Raw genomic sequence first — 20668 nt, 5'->3', positions numbered from 1 at the left:
TTTGCCCAAGGCCACACAGCTAGGTAATTATTAAGTGTCTGAGGCCAGATTCGAACTCAGGTATTCCTGACTCCAGGGCCTGTGCTCTATCCACTGTACCACCTAGCCACCCCAATAAAAATAATTTTTAACAATATCTCCTGGTAGAGAAGTAGGGGACTATGGGTATGGAATGTTGGGACTAGCTTTCAGAGGTAGCTGTTTTCTTGGTTAGGTTTGCTAACCTTTTTCCTGTTTACAAATGAGGATTCAATGAAAGGAGGGAGTATGTTGGGAAATGATTGGGGTATATAAAAGAACAAAAGGCATCAATAAAACTTTTTAATAGGGAATCATCCAGGAGACATCTGATTGGAAAGCAATGTGGTCTGGTGATATAGTGAAAGATAACAGCTGAATAGTTCAAGTAACCATTGCTTTCTCTGTTCCTACTCCTGAGGCACTGAATATTGGTGTATAAAAATATAAAATCGGGTTAACTTGGGTTTACTACAGATCTATATGTCTGAATCTTACTGCTGAAGAATAATCCCAAGATAGACTCAACTCCACCCCCATCAACTTTCTCTCAAAAGATGATCTAAATATTGGGGAGAAATCATTGTGAGTTTCATTATCTTCTTTCTTCTGTACCTCAAAACCTCTCAACATTGTTATCTAGTCTTCTAAACTTCCCTTTTACTCTGGTTTGAAAGAAGGAAATGGACCCTTTTTGCAAAAATTGTCTTCTCCTCAAGCTACTGACCTTTACTTCTCCCCTCCTTTTCACGGCTAAATTTTGAGGTTTTCACATTGCTGTCTTCTGAGTTTGTCTTGGTCTTGCCTGCAACTGTAATAGTTTTTATGGTTAAAATCTTTTTGTTGTTTGCTAATTTATTCCAGTCTATTTCTTGACTTTGAACTTTATATTAAAATTGAGATCTGCTTACACGGGGGTGGGGAGGCATTGTGCCAAGCTTCAGGCTTTTTCCTGCTGCTGTTTTCAGAGCCAGGTGTGTGTGGAGGGGTAGGGGTAGGCAGGTATAGATCTGTACGTTTTTGTTGCTTCCAAGGTGATGCGATCCTGGGCGAGGTAAGGTCGTTGCTCTCCTGGTCTGTACTTTGGTCTTTATCCTGGACAGGTCCCTGTGGCCTTGAAGTTCTCCCTAGCGCTCCTTTCTACACTGGTACTGCAACCAGGGCCTCTGCTTCCCTGCAGTGGGAGAAGTGTGGTCTCTCTCCTGGTCTGTGCTCTGGTCTTTACTCAGAAAAGGCCCCTGGTCCCCTGTAGTCACAAGGGCTAGTGCTCTTTTTTTGCTATGGAACTATGGCCAGGTCCCCTGATCCCTTGTAACCAACCACCAGCATCCCTTTCTGCCCTGAAACTGTAACCCAGGCCTGTGTATGGACAACAGAGATGCCAATTAATACCAGCTGTACCCAGGGTCAGCAAAAGGCCCCCTGTAATCTTTTCTGACCTACTGCCCAGCCCCCTCACTGTCTCTGGACTGAGCTCTAAAAGCTGCTGCCGCCGCCAGTACAATGAGTGGACTCTAGAAAGGCCCACACCCCATTCTCACAGATTTCTGCAGACCTCTAAGTTTTCTTAGGTCAGAAAAATATCTCACCCCACGCTCTGCCATTCCAAAATTTGACTTGAGGTGTTATTTTAAAGCTGTTTGGAGGGAAGTGTTGAGAGTTCAGATGGCTAACTGCCCCTAAATCTGCCATCTCATTCTTTAGCTTCTGATCCTACCAAGTTATTGAAAACCTTTTGCTTGCCTTTTGTCGGTCCTCATCCTCCTGAACACTCTTTTCCCCTTGATTTCTCTTTCTTTGCCCTCTCCAGTCTGATGTCCACTTTTTGTTCTTTCACTGATTCATTCTCTTTCCACTATCCCTAAGTATAGCTATCTCTGGGTTTTGTTCTAAATCCTATTCTATGTTCTCCCCCTTGATGATCTCATCTACTCATATGACTTCAATGATCATCTTTTTTTGGTAGATAAACCATAATAAACGTGATACACTGATCCAATCCTAATCTCTCCCCTTAACTTCAGTACCATATTTTCAACTGACTCCTGGATAGCCTGGATGTTTTACAGGGCTTTCAAACTCAGCATTTGTTCCTTCAAAACCTGCCTTTCCTACTTCTTCCCTACTTCTGGTGATGTATCAACTACAGTATCAGTAGTTCAGATATTTGGGAAACTTAAGGTTATCTTTGACTCTCCCTTACTGCTCTCACCACTGCTTACAGTAGAAACATAGTGTAAGGCAAGAAACTAAGCTTCAACAAAGGGAAGAATTATGGGGTGGGGAATGTGACTGAGACAAAATGAACCAGAAAGAAATGGATCAGGGACAAAGGCGAAAATGATTTCATAAGACCAAAGCTCACTTCTGAGTTGGAAGCTGTAAGATCAGTGCTGAATATTCTTTAGACAGAACATTCTGGGGTTAGGTAAAATGCTTTCCTCGTTCATGGGCCAAGGGAATGGGGAGGTCTCCCAGTTCTCGAGGGAGGTTATGAAGAAGTGTTGCTCAGTCTAGGCCAGGAGACACAAAATAGAAGCCTTTATAAAAGACTGAGGAAGCAGCAGGCTCTGAAAAAGATTTGGAAATCCTTAATACTAGAAATAGCAAATCTGAGGGGGGTTTTTGTTTAGTATTTAGAGCATTTCAGAAACTTTTGCTCAGCAAAGTTCTGCTGGTACGTTATCCATCTTTTATGAATGCTTCTTTTACTCTGCTTATGTTATTTACCAGTTTAAATGTTCAAATCCTTTGTGGATGTATCTGAGGATTAGAGTAGACACTTTCCACATCCATCAGTGCAACTAAGGGGTGAAGCCAGGTATAGCAATGTCAAGAATTGAACAGCTGCAAGGATCAGAACCTGGAGAAGACCTGGGAACTGAGCCCTGACTGTTCCTTGGGACAATCCTGACCCCCCCCCCCCTTTAAACCTGCCTATTCTTCCATCCCTTCATGTCAGAGCAGAGAGTGGATCCTCATTCCAAAAAAGTTTGAAAGGGTGGGAAAGAGAAGGAAGGAAGGACATAGGAGATAACTAGTTTATGGCTCATTGTTACAAGAAACTCAGCTCTTCCAGGTCCCATACTATCATTTCTGAACAGATGTCCTTATTGTTGCCCTCTTAGCTCCAAACTCTTCCCACTCTAGGAGAGACAAAGCAAAGGGCTGTACTGTATTTTTAAAAACAGTGACTTTGTTTAATTTTAAAATATAACAAGGACAAGAGTCCTGAGATGGATCTCAGGTTAGAAAATCATTCATTCATGGGCACAGGGGACAAACATAGTAAAAATAGAAAAGCAAAGGATGAGGAGAGGCCCTCTTTGCTCCCAAGCCCCAGGACATTAGTGCTTCCTCATTCACAGCCATAGACTCACAGTCACACTAGACAGTGAGGGCCACCCAGGCAGACTTGGAGCTGCAGTCTCTCTTCTGTGTGGCAAGAGGTGGGTGCTCACTTGGCCCTCAGGAGCTGCTTCCTCTGTTGATCCAGTAGTGCCTCGAGGTGGTCAGCCCGCTTTACAGCTGCCTGGGACACAGATACACAGATCCTGTAAGGTCTAGGGCCTCCCAGAGGATGTCATCACTGAGACAGATCAAGAGTTATAGGTTGGAAGAAACAACTTACTTCATACTGTTTTCGAAGGTTGTTCACAGTCTCTTCTTTCTTCATTATAGCCATCTTGACCCTGTGAGGAGAACAGACACTAGGTTGAATAAGAGGCTACAATTACCTCATACAATTACTTCACAATGGCTTGGAAAATTATGTATGGAACAAACCCCAGAGTGAAAGTCTGAAGATTTGGCCTGGAAAGGTACTTCGGCAGTAATTGAACTTTGTGACTGATTAAATAACGAAGCTGCTCTAGGCCTGCTTCTTCATCTGTAATGGGGAGGAGATAGATATTCCCTAAAGTCCCTTCCAACTTTATTATTTCATGGTTCTAAATTGTCCATTACTAGTTTATTTTTTTTTTTGGAGATAAGTCATTTGTGACTGGGTGTAAAACTCAAACCTCTACTAAGGAACAGTCTCCACATAGCCTACTAGGCAAATCCCCATGATGCCAAATCACTAAGCAGCCTTTCCAAGGACTCAGATCCTTGATGCTTCCTATCAACCAACCTCCCTAGGAAACTGAAGGTGGCTCCATACTGACCTACCCTTAGGAATAAATGTTCCTGCAGTACAAGATCCTGACTAGCCTGCTAAGTAAGATAATGTTGAGCAACCCCTGATCAACTACAAATGGGCATTGCTATTTATTAACAAGTGAAGACTTTGGTGCTGAGCTATCTCCCTCCATCCCAATACAGCCCAGGGCATGACCCAGGGGAACCTTGCCTCTCAGATGAATATCTACAGAATAATTTACTTATTTTTGGCACAGATACACATCTTCTCATAGAATCCTTTCCTAGGTCCAGTGGCTCTACCCTTTCTGGCCATCCCTATGTTTGGGGCGTGTGCTTAAACAGTATGATATCATTCCTTTGACTGCATTAGGATCAGTGATATATTGCTTTACTAAGATGGTTTAGAGGGTTACGCTAAAATTGTAACTTGTTCTGGTTCCCCAGACCACTACCCCTCCCCTTCCAGTCAGTATAGTTAAGTTAGTTTATATGTAGTTAATATAAAGGGGCAATGAGATTGCAAAGGGAACCTGGACATCACAAACTTTCTCATAATTTACAAGAACATAATTTATAGATTGCACTATCCTGATGATCTGTGTGAAGCTGGGGGAGCCAACTAGTTGCCACTGTCAAGGATTTTGATACTATGATATGGAAACCTCAAATAAGTTTCAGACATTCACAGAACAGCAAAAAAAGTGCTGAGAATTTTGAGATCATGTGACTTTATTAACTTTTACTGACAAATTTGAGATGACCTGATGCTAACTAATCCTAAAATAGTACAAATAAGACTCTGTTGCCCCCAAACTCCAGTCCCAGTGCCAATCAAAGTTCCCTTCTCCCACAGGTTCATGCTGTTGAATGCTCTCATATCTAAACCATGGTTATGTGAGTGATACTCTCTGCCTTTCCCCCTCCCTGTCCTCTTCCCTCCACCATCCCATTCCCTTCACCCTATGTCATCTGCCTCTGTACCCACTTTGTGTTTGTCTTAGCATACTTTGGGCTTAATTAAAGTGTGACTGCAGTGACATTTTCTGCTGTTTTTCTGGTGAGCACTCAAAGAAGTGGACATGCTTGCCCTCATTTGAAATTTCATAAAATCATGATCAGAGAATTTTTATGTTTCTTTTTTGGGGGGGAGGTTTGCAAGGCAATGTGGGGTTAAGTGACTTGCCCAGGTTAGTTAGTTATTAAATGTCTGAGGCTGGATTTGAACTCAGTGTCCTCCTGACTCCAGGGTTAGTGCTCCATCCACTGCGCCCCCTAGCTGCCCCTGGTTTCCTTTTCCAGGCTATTCTGCCAGTAATTCTCCTGCTATGTCCCTAGGTCCCCTATGGAGAGTATACTTGACCAAGAACGACAATGTACTATGGGTCACTTCTGATGTGCATCTGGGCTGAGCAAAACTGGAAATTGAGGGGATGCTCATCAACTGGGGAATGGTTAAGCAAGTTAAGGCATATGAATGTTATGGAGTACTATTGTCCTATAAGAAATCATAACCTTCCAGATTAGAAAAGCATGAAAAGAGTTCCATGAACTGATGCTGAGTGAAGTGAGCAGAGTCAGTAGAACATTGTACACATTAATAACAAAATTGTGAGATGATCAATTATGATGAATGTAGCTCCTCTCAGTTGTTCAGTGATCAAGGACAATCTTGAGGGCCCTGTTATAGAAAATGCCATTCACGTTCAGAGAAAGAACTATGGAATCTGAATGTTCAGTAAAGCATATTATGTTCACTTTTTAAAACTTTTATATTTTTGCTCTTTCATTTTTTTCCCTCTTCTGATTTCTCTTTCACAACATTACTAATATGGAACTATATTAAACACGATTGTACTTGTACAACCTATATCAGATTGCTCACTACTATAGGTAAGGGGAGGGTAGAAAAATGTGGAACTCAAAAGCCTGCAAAAGAATGAATATTGAAGACTATGTTAGCATGTAATTGGGGAAAAACAATTAAAGAAAAAAGTGAGCTGGGCACCAGGGGATGAAGTGAATCAGTGTTAAATAGTTGCTTTCCAGTATCCATTTAACATTTTTTCCCTAAAGAATTCTCTATCATAATGGAATATTTTAGGGGCATCTGGGATGTCCCTAAAATAACAGGGACAACTAGGAATGGGAATAGAAGTGGTCTCCCTCTATTTTCTGGCCTTCATTATACCCCATTCCTTTCCTTTCACATATCACAAGTCAAAGCCAATTCTTCCCCTTGTTTCCTAGTACAATGATAGGCAGTGGCAGAGCATTAAAAAATGTAGGTTCTGCAAAGATTTACAAAAACTGATGAAAAGTGAAATGAGCAGAACCAGGAGAACACTATACAGTAACTGTAATATTGTATGAACCAACTGTGAATGAATGAATTATTCTAAAAAATTCAACGAAGTTAGGCAATTTCAAAGGACTTAAAATGAAAAATTCCATCCATCTCAGGGAAAGAACTGATGGAGTCTGAAAGCAGATCAAAACATATTTTCTTTATTTTTCTTGTTTGTTTTTTCTTTCTTTCATAAAGTGATAAATGTGGAAATATGTTTTACATGATTACACACGTAGAATCTATGTCGCCTTCTCAATGAGGAAGCAGGGGAGGGAGGGGATGGGAGAGAACTTGGAACTAAAAATGAATGTTAAAAATTGTTTTTAGGGGTGGCTAGGTGGCACAGTGGATAGAGCACTGGCCCTGGAGTCAGGAGTACCTGAGTTCAAATCCAGCCTCAGACACTTCATAATTACCTAGCTGTATGGCCTTGGGCAAGCCACTTAACCCCAACTGCCTTGCAAAATCCTAAAAAAAAAAAAAAAAAAAAAAAAAAAAAGTTCATACATGTAACTGGGGGAAAAAATAAATGATTAAAATTTTTTTAAATGTAGGTTGCTGATCCTTCAAGGAAGCCTTCTTAGACAAGAATCAACCTATTTATCAATGCAAACAGAAAGACTGATTGGCTGGAACCACAATACTCTCACCTCTTATGCACTTCTTCCAGTTCATCATCTTTGTCCCGATTGATCTTCTCTATTTCTAACTGTTGACGAGTCCGTAGCTCTGATATTTCTACTTTCAATCGCCTGTTCTCCTCTTCAGTTGCCATCAGTCGGTCTGAGAATTCCTGGCGGATCACCTCTGACAGGCTGCTCCTCTCTTCCATTAACTTGTCCTTCATCTGACAGGAAAATATAAGAATCAGAGGTAGCTTGAGAATGTGGGGAGGGGGGTAAGAGCCCCCAGGCTCACAGCACCTCCAGGAAGCTTGGGCTCACCATTATCACATCTTCCACCTCTTTCTCCTTCTGTTTCACCAGGCCTTGGAGCCGAGAGTTCTCGCCTTCAGCCTCCCCTAGCTGGCCCTTCAACTCTGCACAGCGCTCCTGCAGCTTCCGCTCTGACTGCTCCAGATCGGCGACTTCTGCCTCATATTTGTCCCGTATACGTTTGATCCTAAGGGTGGGAAAGACCAAAGGATGAAGAGAGGACACATTGAGAACATCACAAGCCCCGGCATCTAGGACAAGTCCTGTTGCTGACTTGCTGTTGGACTTTCAACAAGTCACCAAAGTCTTCCCAATGATGCTGCATTATCACTGGTATCTATTATACAGCATCATGACCTCTGGAATACACTGACTTAGGTCCATGTTTTGCCAGTTTTCATGATTTCTCAGGTCACATTCAACAGTGGATCAAGTCAAGAAATCTGGGGTTTGACACCTATCTCTTACACTGATTGTGACCTCATGAAAGAATCACATGCACTTTCTTGAGGCCTCAGGTTTTTCATCTATAACACTGGAGATAACAATCATAATAGCCAATGTTTACAGAATGCCCTAAAGTTTACAAAATGCTTTACCTGTGTATCTTACTACATCAGTTAATCCAAATGCCAAGCCCTGGCAGAGTTCACCCTCTCATGACCAGAACTCCCACCCTGGGACTACTATGCCACCTGGTGGCTGCCTCATTGTCTGCTATGTAAAAGCCTAGTGTCCAGGCACATTTCATGTTCCTCTGTACCAGCTTCTGAACTTAATACCCCTCCCAGTTTTGAAACCACCATCAGCTCTGGAAAGGGTGTGTGAATATGTTCCCCAATTGTTCTACTCACCACCTTTTAACTTTCCAAACCATATATCCTCCTGAGATACACATTTTATTATATGTGTTGTCTTTCTCAACTAAAATGCAAGCTCCTTGAGGGGACTGTCTATTTTTATTTCCAGCAATTAACACAGTGCTCAATACACAGTAAGTATTTAATATTTTTTCATTCATTCATCATCTATTATTCCTATTTTATAGATGAGGAAATTGATTTTGAAAAACCTAAGGGCTGGGGTCAATTGTCAAGACAATACCCTGTGGCTTCTCAATAACCTAAATTACCCGTTTCCCAGAATTGTGACAAACTGAGAGCACTATCTAAACAGGAAAAACTATTATGTGAGACAAGTTGCCACCCTGGGCAATGAACCCCTATGAGAGGTATCAGGACCACTAGTGTCATCACAATCAGGTCCCTTCACTTTTCTGCACATTCATTTCCTCATCTGTAAAAAAGAGGAATTAAACATGGAACCAGAAGATCTGGGGCCGAGTCCTAGTTTCTGTACTTACTATATAACCATAAACAAGTTAACTGCTGTAAGTCTCGATGTCCTCTTCTGCAAAATGATAATGATAAGAATTTGTACTACTTGACTTAAGGTTGCGGTAAGGGGAGCGCATTGCAAACTGCAGAACAATAATGTAGATGTTGGCTATTTATTTTACTCTGCTAGACTATATGGTTCGTGTGGAGATCAAAGAACTTGGACAGAAAGTTTACATCTAAATTTTCACTAAATGTTGGTTATTTTCTAATCTTATATAATTTATTTTATGTATTTAAAACCATTCTTCTGAGGAGTCAACAGGCTTTACCAGACCATTCCTGTTACTCTTCCTGGTCTCATTTCCCAGCATACTCCCTTCCCCTCTTAATCTCTCTATTCCTCTGAGACTAAATTCTTGACTGCCGAAGAATATCCCTTCAATCTCTCTCATACTTAATCCCCCAGTTTTACCCTCTGGAATCACCTGCTCTAGAATGAACAAAATCGTTTCTATCATAATATTTCTTTTTCACTCTTTCCATCTTTTGGCCCTAATATCTCTTTTCCTCAAAAGCCTTTCTAGTTATAACTGTGCTTTAAACTAATATCGTAATTCATATTAATCACTGATGGTAACAGTTAGTAAGTGTTTGAGGCCAATTTGAACTTAGATCCTTTTGACTTCAGGGTTGGTGCTCTCTCTACTGGGCCACTTCTATTCCACTCCACCTCAACTACTGCTTGGAATAATTGTGATCCTGTTATCATCAAAAGGGTGTCACTTCCATGTTAAAGAAGTATGAATTTCCTTCTCTGGTGATAATTCATTAATTTCTATTCTTCTTATGCTTCACTCCTCTTAAGGTTATTCTTCTGTTAGATTCCATCCCACAAGACTATCCTAAACCCTAGAAATCTGTTCTCTCCATGTTCCCAATTTTGACCCCATGAAGTGTCAGTTTAATTGCATACTACTTTCCCCTCGAGTCCCTTGTTCCTTTGTTCCCATCCCAGATCGTATCTTGCCAAACCCAGTCCTGTTTTATTAATCCTTCCTCCTTCATTCACCTTGTTCACCCCAACTCATGTACCGCTGAACTGGAATAAGTCACAAAACCATGCCAACTATAAATCTAATCTCAACAACACCTTCACTATAGCAAAATAACTTGTCTATAACCGATCCCTAACCCATTCACCACATCAGTTGTTCCAAATTTTTTCTTCTCTAAGCCTCTGAGATACTTGCCTTTCACCATCTGTTCTGAGGACAAAATCTCACACTTCACTGAAAAAACTGAGACCATCTGCTGAGTGTTCTTTTTCCCCCTCTTTCTCACCTCATATCTCTCTAATACTGACCCTTGCTATCTTCTCCTTCATTCCAGTCTATGTTTAAGTTACCCTTTTAGCTCACCAATTCTAACTACTCTAAAGTTGCTTTGGTCTCCATCACCTCATCTTCTCCAGAAAACTGTCCCCATCATGATTTCTCTGTTGGGAGGGTGTCCCCATCATGACTTCTCGGGGTGGGGGCATTGAGATGTACACACCAATTTTCAGCCTTTCCTTATTGACTTTTTCTCTGATGCTTATAAATATGCTCAAGTCTATTCTATTAAAAAACAAAAACCCTCATGAGATCTTATCATGCTCACTAGCTATCATCCTATATTTCTCTTTAACTCAGCTAAACTCCAAGGGAAAAAAAGTGCCACCACTTTCTCTCTTCTCTTCTGAATGGTAAAAAACATCCATAAATATGGGGTGGCTAGGCGGCGTAGTGGATAAAGCACAGGCCCTGGAGTCAGGAGTACCTGAGTTCAAATCCGGCCTCAGACACTTAATAGTTACCTAGCTGTGTGGCCTTGAGCAAGACACTTAACCCCATTTGCCTTGGAAAAAACCTAAAAAAAAAACCCCTCCATAAATAATCCAAGAAGCAATCTGAGGATTTCAGCCTCCACTATCTTCTAAAGCTAAACATTCTGCAACCTGGCTTACATCTTTATCATTTAACTAGAACTATTCTCCATAAAGTTATCAAACATCTTAGTTTCCAAATATAATGGTCTCTTCTCAATCCTCATCCTGCTTTACTTTTCTGCAGCATTATAATGTTGTTGATCATCTTTTTCTCCTCAATACTGTATCTCTCCTTGATGGGTTCCCATGACTTTTGGTTTTCCTATTACTCAAATGCTCCTACTACCTAAAATTCTCCTTTGCTTGATCTTCATTCATGTCACACTCAGTAACTGTATACCCCAAGTCTTGTATTCTTCACATCTTTTACTTCTATATTGACACCTCCTCAGGTGATGAGGATCAGCTCATTGCCTTGACTACTATAACAGTTTTTAATTGGTTTCTCAGTTCATATCTTTTCTCACTCTAATCCATTCCCTATATAGACACCAAAGTGATTTAAAAAACTTTTTTATTTAAGGCAATGGGGTTAAGTGACTTGACCAAGGTCACACAGCTAGGCAATTATTAAATGTCTGAGGTCAGAATTTGAACTCAGGACCCCAGGGCTGGTACTCTATCCACTATACCTTAGCTGCCCTACCAACGTGATTTTGATGATTATTTTAAAGTTTATTAAAATCTACAATAGATTTGGTTGACAGTTAATCTTGGCTGAAGATGGCAAAAGATACTGAAGAAATGCAGATGTCACAAAGCAGGAATGGAACCAACAATATCACCATTTCATCTTGTACAAAAAAGCCTTTTTTTTTTGCCAGATACAATAATTTAATCACTGACACTAGCACCTTGGTGCTTTTAACTTTCCTAATTTTTTCTGTTCTTTCTGTTTTTCTAAAAGATAAATCTTCTGCATCCATGTCCTCAGATTGCTTCTTTGATTACTTATGGAGGCTTTTTACCATTCAGAAAAGAAAATTCTTGCCCCCCCCAAAGTCCTTAGTACTGTCAAAAAGGTTCAAAATCAGAAACCAATATGATTTTATCAGTAGAGATGACATTAGAGAGGTATTTCTATCTGCTTTGTTTCTGTACCCTAAGACTCATGGAGTTTTTCCATAGGACTTGCAACTGAAAGCTTCCATCTGTGGGATTCTTTCCATTAGAACATGACCTTTCCCCTTCCATTCCTTGTGTCTCTTACCTCACCCCCTATTATTTCAAGATTCAAGAAAAGACAATCAGCATGTGGTCAGAAGTTGAAATTATTTTTTTCCATTTGCATTACATTATTTAGTAGAATAGTCTTTATTAACATCTGCCCAATTTCTACTGTTCTCTTATCTATTTTATCTATTCAGTTATTCATTCATTCATCCTTGCAAAAGAACATAGTCCTGTCACCTTCTCCATCAATCAGAGTTCCTCAAGTGTAAATCTGACCAGGTCACACACTGCTCAATAAACCCATGGGCTTTCTATTACTTCCAGGATCAAATATAAAGTCCTTGACACTTAAAAGTTCTTCACAACCCAATTGTGAATTCACCTCTTCAAGTTTCTATTTCCTTTTCTATAAAATGAAAGTGTTAAACACATGATCTCTGAGATCCTCTATAATTCTTGACATATCATGACTTAAGAACAGAGTGAAAGAAACTGAAGATCAGATCACTTCAGTTACTTCCCTTAGTAGAATAGTCTTTTACATTCAGTGATCTACTTTGGTCTAACTGCTATTCCTTGCTGCTGTAATGCTTAAAACATTTCCCTTCCAAATTCTTTTTTTTAAATTTTTAATTAATTTATTTTTTTTAGGTTTTTGCAAGGCAAATGAGGTTAAGTGGCTTGCCCAAGGCCACACAGCTAAGTAATTATTAAGTGTCTGAGACCGGATTTGAACCCAGGTACTCCTGACTCCAGGGCTGGTGCTTTATCCACTGCGCCACCTAGCCGCCCCCTTTCCAAATTCTTAAGATTACTTGACTTCCCCTCTTCCAGGAGGCCCCTTCTTTAAGGTTATTTTCCATTTACACTGTATTTACTTTAAATGATTTGTGTGTATATGTATGTTTTGTTTTTTGTATTTTACGTGTTTAGCAGAATGCTTCATGGACTATGGTAAGCACTTAAGAAATGCTTAACTGATTGAAACTCCTCCCTCTCATTCACCTCACATCCTGACTCAATTGCCAAATCCCACCATTTCTATCTTAGCAGCATCTGTATATAGCCCCCATCTAGCCACTCCCAAAGTTGTAACTCTGGTTTAGGCTCCTCACCTCATTTCTGGAATAGCTCTCTAGATGGTCTTCTGTCTCAAAGTCCCTTCCCCACCTCAGCTCAGTCTTCATTTAGCTGCTAAAGTGATTTTCCTAAAACTCAAGTCCTCCCTAATCCTGCCTCTCTCCCAACTCAATGAGCTCCTTTAATTACTTTTAAGATTAAATTGACAGTCTTCAGTTAGGTTTCCCTAACTCTCACCTATTCTCAGCAGTTTGCTCACACTCCTCCTTGGTCAGGGTCATGTCAGCTTCAAGCCTCTGGATAACCAGTTCGATCTCCTTGTCCCTGACTTTCAGAACTTCATCCTTCAGCTCCCGCTCCCTTTTCAAAAGCCACGCTTCCTGGGAGAGAACAGTAGAGATTGGGCAGATGTTAATGAAGACTATTCTTCTAAATAATGGAATGCAAATGAAAAAAAAAAATTCAACACCTGACCATATGCTGATTGTCTTTTTTTGAATCTTGAGATGATACAGAGTGAGGTAAGAGACACAAGGAGTGGAAGGGAAACATAAGTACTGGTTTTTACCTCTTTCTTTAAGTAGTTGGCTTCCCAGGCTTCCTTCTCCATTTCCAGCTGTTCCTTCAGAGCTTTCATATCCAACTAAAAGACAAAGCAAGTCCTATCATACAGGCCCTAGTGATCACTCTCCACTCAGCCCAGGACCTGAGCCTCTGTCTGTTAGAGTTTGACATGTCGCATATCTTGAAGAATAAACCCATGATTCTGGGAAAGGCTCAGAGCTCAAATGGGGGAAGTTTTTAGATGTTCTCAGAACAAGTAGAGCTGCTGGTGAGGGAGAAGAGGGGGACCCAGGGTTTCCCAAAACATAGCAGAGTCTAAGGAGAAGCAGCCTGGCTGGGAGTCAGGAGACCTAGCAAAATAAAACAATGCTCTGAAATCTGAAGTGCCCTCTGTATCCCTTTGGATCTCAATAGAAGAGTCAACATGTGGTTGGAGGGACCTGTTTAAAGTGTCTTAGGGTAAAACAAGCTCATGTTAGCTACTATTGTGAAAATAGTGGAATACACTGGGGGTACACTGGGGGGGGCGGTCAGGAGGGTCTGGGGTAGGGCCTCAGGAGGAAAGAGAGAGAGGAAACCTGGTGTCGCCTTTCCTGCTCCTCTCTCCCCTTCTCATACTCTTCCCTGAGGGCCTTCGTCACCACACAGCTGTTCTCCTCAAGCTGCTGCTTCAGTTGCTCCAACTCTGCCCGTTGCCTGAAAGGCACAGGCAGGAGTGGTCAGGGCCAAGGAAAGAGTGGGGGAAAGAACATTACAATCCCACAGCTGCTGGACTGCTCCTGGCTAACTTTTGCCTGCCTGCCTCTCTTCCTCCTGGCTACCTGGCAGCCTGCTGGCTTAGTCGCTCCTTCTCCTCTGCCACCTCACTGTAGAGTCGGCGCCGCTGCTGCTGGAGGGCCTGTTCCTCCTCCTCTAAGTGCTTTTCATATCTGTTGGGAAGAGAGATTCTTCTGATTACACTCATTTCTGCTTAACTGCTGATGGGAGGATGCACTTCCCTCAACTGGATTGATTGTATACTACCAGCTAAATCAATGCAAACCAGGGTAATGTGTGTGTTGGGGTAAGTAAAAGTGAGGCAACTGCTAAGGTGAATTGATAATGAGATGTGGAAAGAGGAAGTCTATTACTCCTCCACCCCAAGGATTTGCTTCTATTGGTGGGATCCATGGAGTAGGATCCTGACCAAACCCTAAAGTTTGATTTGGGAAAATACTCCTGTTCTAGAAACCCTGAGCAAGAAATAAAGATCGAAAAACAGGGGATGTACCGAAGGAGAAAAGAACAAGAGTGGTAATAATAATAGTTTTAATTTTATATGGTATGCCACAGTTAACAACATACTTATATTATCTGATTTGATCCTTACTAAAATAGTTCAGCTCCTTCTGTTCTGGGTATACATTTGCTACTTACGTGATGGGCATTCTAGATTCTACTGATTCCACTCCCCCCACAGATCGGTTGTGAGATGAAGCTAAGGTGAAAGGAGCCTGATCCACTATGCTGTGCTGGTAAAAGGACATTAACAATTACAAAAACTAACATTTTCTTTAGAAAGGCAAGGTCTCTGAGATTCTATATTGGAAGGAAGCTTCGACTACTTTTAGAATAGCAATGAATCTTTCCCCTCTAGGAAAGATATCTAGAACTTGGAGGGGGTGGGAGTGGGGAAAAAGAAACCATACCAATTTCCTCCACTATCCTCTTCCCTCAAGTTTTTTTTTTTTTTAGGTTTTTGCAAGGCAAATGGGGTTGAGTGACTTGCCCAAGGCCACATTGCTATGTAATTATTAAGTGTCTAAGGCTGGATTTGAACTCAGGTACTCCTGATTCCAGGGCTGGTGCTCTATCCATTGCACCACCTAGTCACCCCTTCTCTCAAATAAATTTTTTGCCTTAAATAAATTTTATTTTTTATTCTCATTTTGTACAAATTTTTTTTACATTAATAAAAGTCTTGTTTAAGAGGAAAGGAAATACCCCCTCCCCCATAAATATACTTATTTGAGCGATAAAGTAAAGGGGAGAGGAAAAAAATTAAAATAAAAAAATAGTAATAATTGTAGGTATGGCCAGGTGGCACTGTGGACTGAGCACCAGCCCTGGAGCCACAAGCACCCGAGCCCACATCCAGCCCTGTAGACCCAACAATCACCCAGTTGTGTGACATGCAAACCACCCCAAACCCACTGCCCTGCAAAAACCAAAGAGAAAAAAAAGACCCAAAATAAAATAAAATAGTAATAATAGTGGGGGAGGCTGGGTGGCGGACAGAGCACCGGCCCCCGAGCCAGGAGCACCCGGGTCCAAATCTGGCCCCAGACAACCAACGATCACCCTGCTATGCGTCTCCAGGCAGGCCACCCAGACCCATCTGCCCTGCACCCATCACCAAATAATAATAATAATAAAAAAAATGTGCTTCAGTCTTTGTTCCAACACCAACAACTCTATCATGGGTGGATCACATTCTTTATGGTAAGTCCATCGCAAAAGTTATTTCCATATTTTTCCAACGTTGCCACTGCTGATTGCAACTCCCTCCTTTCTTATTTCTCCACTACCATGTACTATATTTTCTCTCTCCTTTCACTCTGACTCTGCTGTAGGGTAGCTGAGTGATGCAGCAGACAGATCCCTGGTCCTGGGGCCAAGAGGCCCTGAGCCCCCATACCACCTCTTAGGCCTAGTATCCACCTGGCCCTATGGTCCTGGACAGACCTTCCAATCCCAGCCCCTTGCAAGAAGTAAGAAAGAAAATGTGTTATATCTGACCACTCTCCCCCCATGGTCCATCCTCTCCTCCTTTATTCACATCCCCACCCCTTCCCCCTGCTCCACCTCCTTCTTACTCCAGATGTCTATACCCCATTGAGTATATATGCTGTTTCCTCTCCTAGCCACCTCTGATGAGAGCGAAGATTCCCTCATTCCCCCTTTCCATATCATTGCAATAGCTCATTGTAATAAAGAAAAATCTTATTATATGAAATATCTTGGCTTATTCCCCCCCTTTTTCTTTCTCCCATTCCATTTCCCTTTTTTTCTATTGACTCCATTTTTACACCATATTTCATCTTCGAATTCAGCTTTCTCCTGTGCTTTCAACTATAAAAGCTCCCTCTACCTGCTCTATTAACTGAGGACGTTCATATGAGTATTATCAGTGTACTTTTCTATGAAGGAATACATGCAGTTTATCATCATTAAGTCCCTCATATTTTCCCCCTCTCCTCCAATCTCCATGCTTCACCTGAGTCCTGTATCTGAAGATCAAACCTTCTGTTCAGCTCTGGCCATTCCAAAAGGAACATTTGAAATTCCCCTGGTTCATTGAAAGTCCATCTTTTTCTCTGGAAGAGGACATTCAGTTTTGCTGGGTAGTTGATTCTTGGTTGCATTCGAAGCTCTTTTGCCTTCCGGGATATTGTATTCCAAGCCCTACGAGCTTTTAATGTAGTTGCTGCTAAGTCCTGTGTGATCCTGACTGCAGCTCCACGATATTTGAACTGTGTCCTTCTGGCTGCTTGTAATATTTTCTCTTTGACTTGGGAGTTCTGGAACTTGGCTATAATATTCCTAAGGGGTTGGTTTTTTTGGGATCTCTTTCTTGGGGGGGATTGGTGGATTCTCTCCATTTCTATTTTGCCCTCTGCTTCTAGAATACCAGGGCAATTTTCCTGTAGTAATTCTTTGAAAATGATGTCAAGGTTCTTTTCCTGATCATGACTTTCAGGTATTCCAATAATTTTTAAATCATCTTTTCTAAGGCTGTTTTCCACATTAGTTGTTTTTTCAATGAGATATTTCACATTTTCTTCTAATTTTTCATTTTTTTGGTTTTGAAGTATTGATTCCTGATTTCTGGTAAATTCATCAATCTCCCTGAATTCTATTCTTTGTCTGAAGGATTTGTTCTCCTCAGGGACTTTTCTTGTCTTTTTCCATCTGGCCAATTTTGCATTTTAAAGCATTCTTCTCCTCAATAACTTTTTGAACTGTTTTATCCATTTGACCTAAGCTGATTTTTAGCATGCTATTTTCTTCAGCATTTTTTTTGATTTCCTTGACTAAGCTGCTGACTTCATTTTCATGTTTTTCCTGCATCTCTCTCCTTTCTTTTCCCAGTTTTTCTTCTAACTCCCTCATTTGATTTTCAAAGTCTTTTTTGAGCTTTGTCATAGCCTGAACCCAATTTCTATTTTTCTTGGAGTCTTTAGATGCAGGAGCTTGTACTTCCTCATCTTCAGGCTGAGTATTTTGATCCTTCTTGGGCTCATATGCAAAATATTTCTCAATGGTCTTCCTCTTGTTTCTGTGCTTGCTCATTTTCCCAGCCTGGTCCTGGTTTTGGGGTGCTTCCTGAGCTTTTGGGACACTCCCACAAGGGTCTCAGTGTGTGAGGCTCTGTCCTCCCTTCTGGTCTGTGCATGACCATATGTGCCCCCCTCTGCCACAGGGCTGAGGTGGGGGGGCCTGCTGTTCTATGGGGGGGCCTAGACTGCGATCAGGATCTGAATGTGGTCAGAGCCCCAGAGTCCTGTTCCAGGGGCAGAGGACAGAGCTTGGCAGTCTCTCTCTTCACTCCCCTCCCTAGGTTCAATGGCTCATGACCTGGGGACTCCTGCTTACCGGCTCCAGTTGCTTGCATTTCTGGATCTGGGCTGTGGAAAGACCATGCTGCTGGCTGTGTGCCCTGAGGGCTGGGCTCCATGTGCTTGCTCTGGCAGAGGTCCCCCGCTGTTCCCCCACTTTGTGGCCGGTGCTCCCCCCCCCCTCAAGTCTTAATGTTTGTACCCTCACAGTTCAGAGTTAAGTATAAATATTAATTGCTTCTATTTTGGTCAGAACCCCTGAGGGTCTTCCCCTCTGAGATTGATTTTTTTTTATTAGATAAAAGACTTTCTTTGCCTCATTTCTTACCTAAACTTTATCACTGAATGGGTGTTGCACCTCAGTCAAACTGAGAAAAAATATAGCTTAAAAGGGTCCACTATATTCAGGGTCATCTCCAATTGTCCAGATCTATATCTGGCCACTGGACTCAGATGGCTCTGGGGTAGAAAGTGAATAGCATCTGCTCACTTAAATCCAATTCACTTGCAAGTCATGATATCATCTTCCAAATTTCATGGTCCTCTTTAAGAACAAAGGACAAAGGAGCTCAGGTTTAGATAACCATCAGTTTTGTGAAGCCTTAAAGGAAGTAACTGAAGTGGTCTGATCCTCAGTTTCTTTCACTCTGTTCTTAAGTCATGAAATGTCAAGAATTATAGAGGATCTCAGAGATCATGTGTCCAACATCTTCATTTTAATTTAATTTTAATTTTTATTTATTTATTTATTTAGTTAGTTTTTGCAAGGCAATGGGGTTAAAGTGACTTGCCCAAGGCCACACAGCTAGGTAATTATTAAGTGTCTGAGGCTGGATTTGAACTCAGGTACTCCTGACTCCAGGGCTGGTGCTCTATCCACTGTGTTACCTAGCCACCCCACAACACCTTCATTTTACAGAAAAGGAAATAGAAATTTGAAGAGGTGAAGCTATTGTCCAAGGTCACATAGTTAGCCAGGTCTCTTGATTCCCCATTCAGTGTTCTTTACCCCAATATTCTCAACTATTTTGTTCCAGAATTACCCTTCAGCCCCTTGGAAAGCACAGTATTAAGTGGAGAGGGAAGAACCCAGTCTTTACTTTTGATTTGAGATCCTGGTTCTATTTCAGATCCCTTTTGTAGGGACTGAACAAACCCTAATTCTGCTCCAGGTTCATTTGCTCTTTGCTTTAGAACAAATGATATACCACTCACCCCCTGACCCAATTTCAATCATGTTAGGAGTCACATAATAATCATAATCATAAGCCAACATCTACGTGTGTATATATGTACATATATGTCACTCTATACTGATCTACTCATAGCTATCTATACTTATATATGTATGTGTATATCGTGTGTGAATCGCTTACTAATTACAGTGCCAGTCACTGTGCTAAAATTGCTTTACATTTATCTCATTTGATCCTCACAACCCTGGAAGACAAGTAATATTATTGTCCCCATTTTACAGATAGGAATACTGAGGCAAATGGGGATTAAGTGGTGCACCCAGGATCACACTAGCTAGAAAGTGACTCTGGGACAAGATTTGAACACAGGTCTTCCTGACCCCTTGCCTAGTATACTCTCCTACTCTTTTCCACCAGAAACCCTTCCATGTACCTCTGCCTGGCCAGCTCCCTCTCCCGCCGTCCCTCCTCCTCTTTTTCTCTCTCCAGGTGTTCCCGCAGTTCTTCGGTCTGCTGTACATAACGCTGAGCAGCGCGCTGGTCTGATTGCAGCAGTTCAGCCTCATGCAGGGTCTTTAACTTCTTAATTTCCTGCTTGTGCTTGGCGATCAGCTTCTGGATCTCTGGTTCCAAGCCTAGAACAAGGGGCATGGAACAGTCACCCCAGTCAGAAAAAGGGTCCTATGCATGAGCTCAGGACCCAATCTCACTTCTGGGGATAAAGAAAATACTCTTCTCTGTCACCTTCAGGCATAAAAAGAAAGCTTGGGCATTCTGTCAGGAAATGGGATCTTCCCCAACCCTCCACCCTCAGGGGCAATCTAAAGAGGGATCTGTCACCAAAGAGAGAAAAACAGCTAGTTAAAACTAACAAGGTTGGGAAGCATGAACTGTCTTGTGTTAATATCAATGCCCCTATTTTTCTCTCCTTTTAGCTGAAAGGCATAAAGAGATGGTATCAAAGCCTGGGCAAGGGTCCCACTCTCTCCAGGGCCTTAAAAGACTCAGAATCTAAATTCAAAGGGACCTTGGAAGGTTTTCTAACCCTGCAGTCTTCTCTTCTACAATTCCACTTTAGGCTCTTCTTGAATGATGGGGACTCAGTATTGACTAGGAGGCCTCTCCCCCTGCTGGATAGTTCCTCTACTAGCCAGAGACATGCCTCTGTCCTAACTCTCTACTGTGCCAGTCCTTTCTTCTAGAGCAGCACTTGAAACAGAACCTTTCAAATATGTGAAAATAGTTATGATAACTTGCCTTTTTTGGCCTCTTTTCCAGGATAAACAGACCCAATTCTTTAACTGTTCCTCCTAGTATATGGTTTTCAGATTGTTTTTCTTTACCCAG

The 20668-nt window shown here is 41.6% G+C and overlaps 1 protein-coding gene across 2 annotated transcripts in view; it reads right to left on the bottom strand.

Annotated features, from left to right (window-relative positions):
• Positions 1-20668, bottom strand: part of CEP131 (centrosomal protein 131) — a 68430-nt gene that overhangs the window by 5335 nt on the left and 42427 nt on the right. For both annotated transcript variants that reach the window (XM_074224933.1, XM_074224932.1), the window contains 10 exons: positions 19755-19956; positions 14349-14456; positions 14106-14223; positions 13532-13606; positions 13201-13343; positions 7453-7630; positions 7159-7355; positions 3650-3710; positions 930-3550; positions 746-829 (listed from right to left, as the gene is read on the bottom strand). In XM_074224933.1, coding sequence (XP_074081034.1) covers positions 3476-3550; positions 3650-3710; positions 7159-7355; positions 7453-7630; positions 13201-13343; positions 13532-13606; positions 14106-14223; positions 14349-14456; positions 19755-19956 — 1157 coding nt within the window. In that variant the 3' untranslated portion in view covers positions 746-829; positions 930-3475. The remainder of the gene's footprint in view (positions 1-745; positions 830-929; positions 3551-3649; positions 3711-7158; positions 7356-7452; positions 7631-13200; positions 13344-13531; positions 13607-14105; positions 14224-14348; positions 14457-19754; positions 19957-20668) is intronic.

This window comes from Macrotis lagotis, chromosome 2 (genome assembly GCF_037893015.1).
Source record: "Macrotis lagotis isolate mMagLag1 chromosome 2, bilby.v1.9.chrom.fasta, whole genome shotgun sequence".
Classification (NCBI taxonomy): Eukaryota; Metazoa; Chordata; class Mammalia; order Peramelemorphia; family Peramelidae; genus Macrotis; species Macrotis lagotis.
The sequence above is the reverse complement of the archived record's forward strand: the minus strand, read 5'-3'. Positions and strand labels throughout refer to the sequence as shown.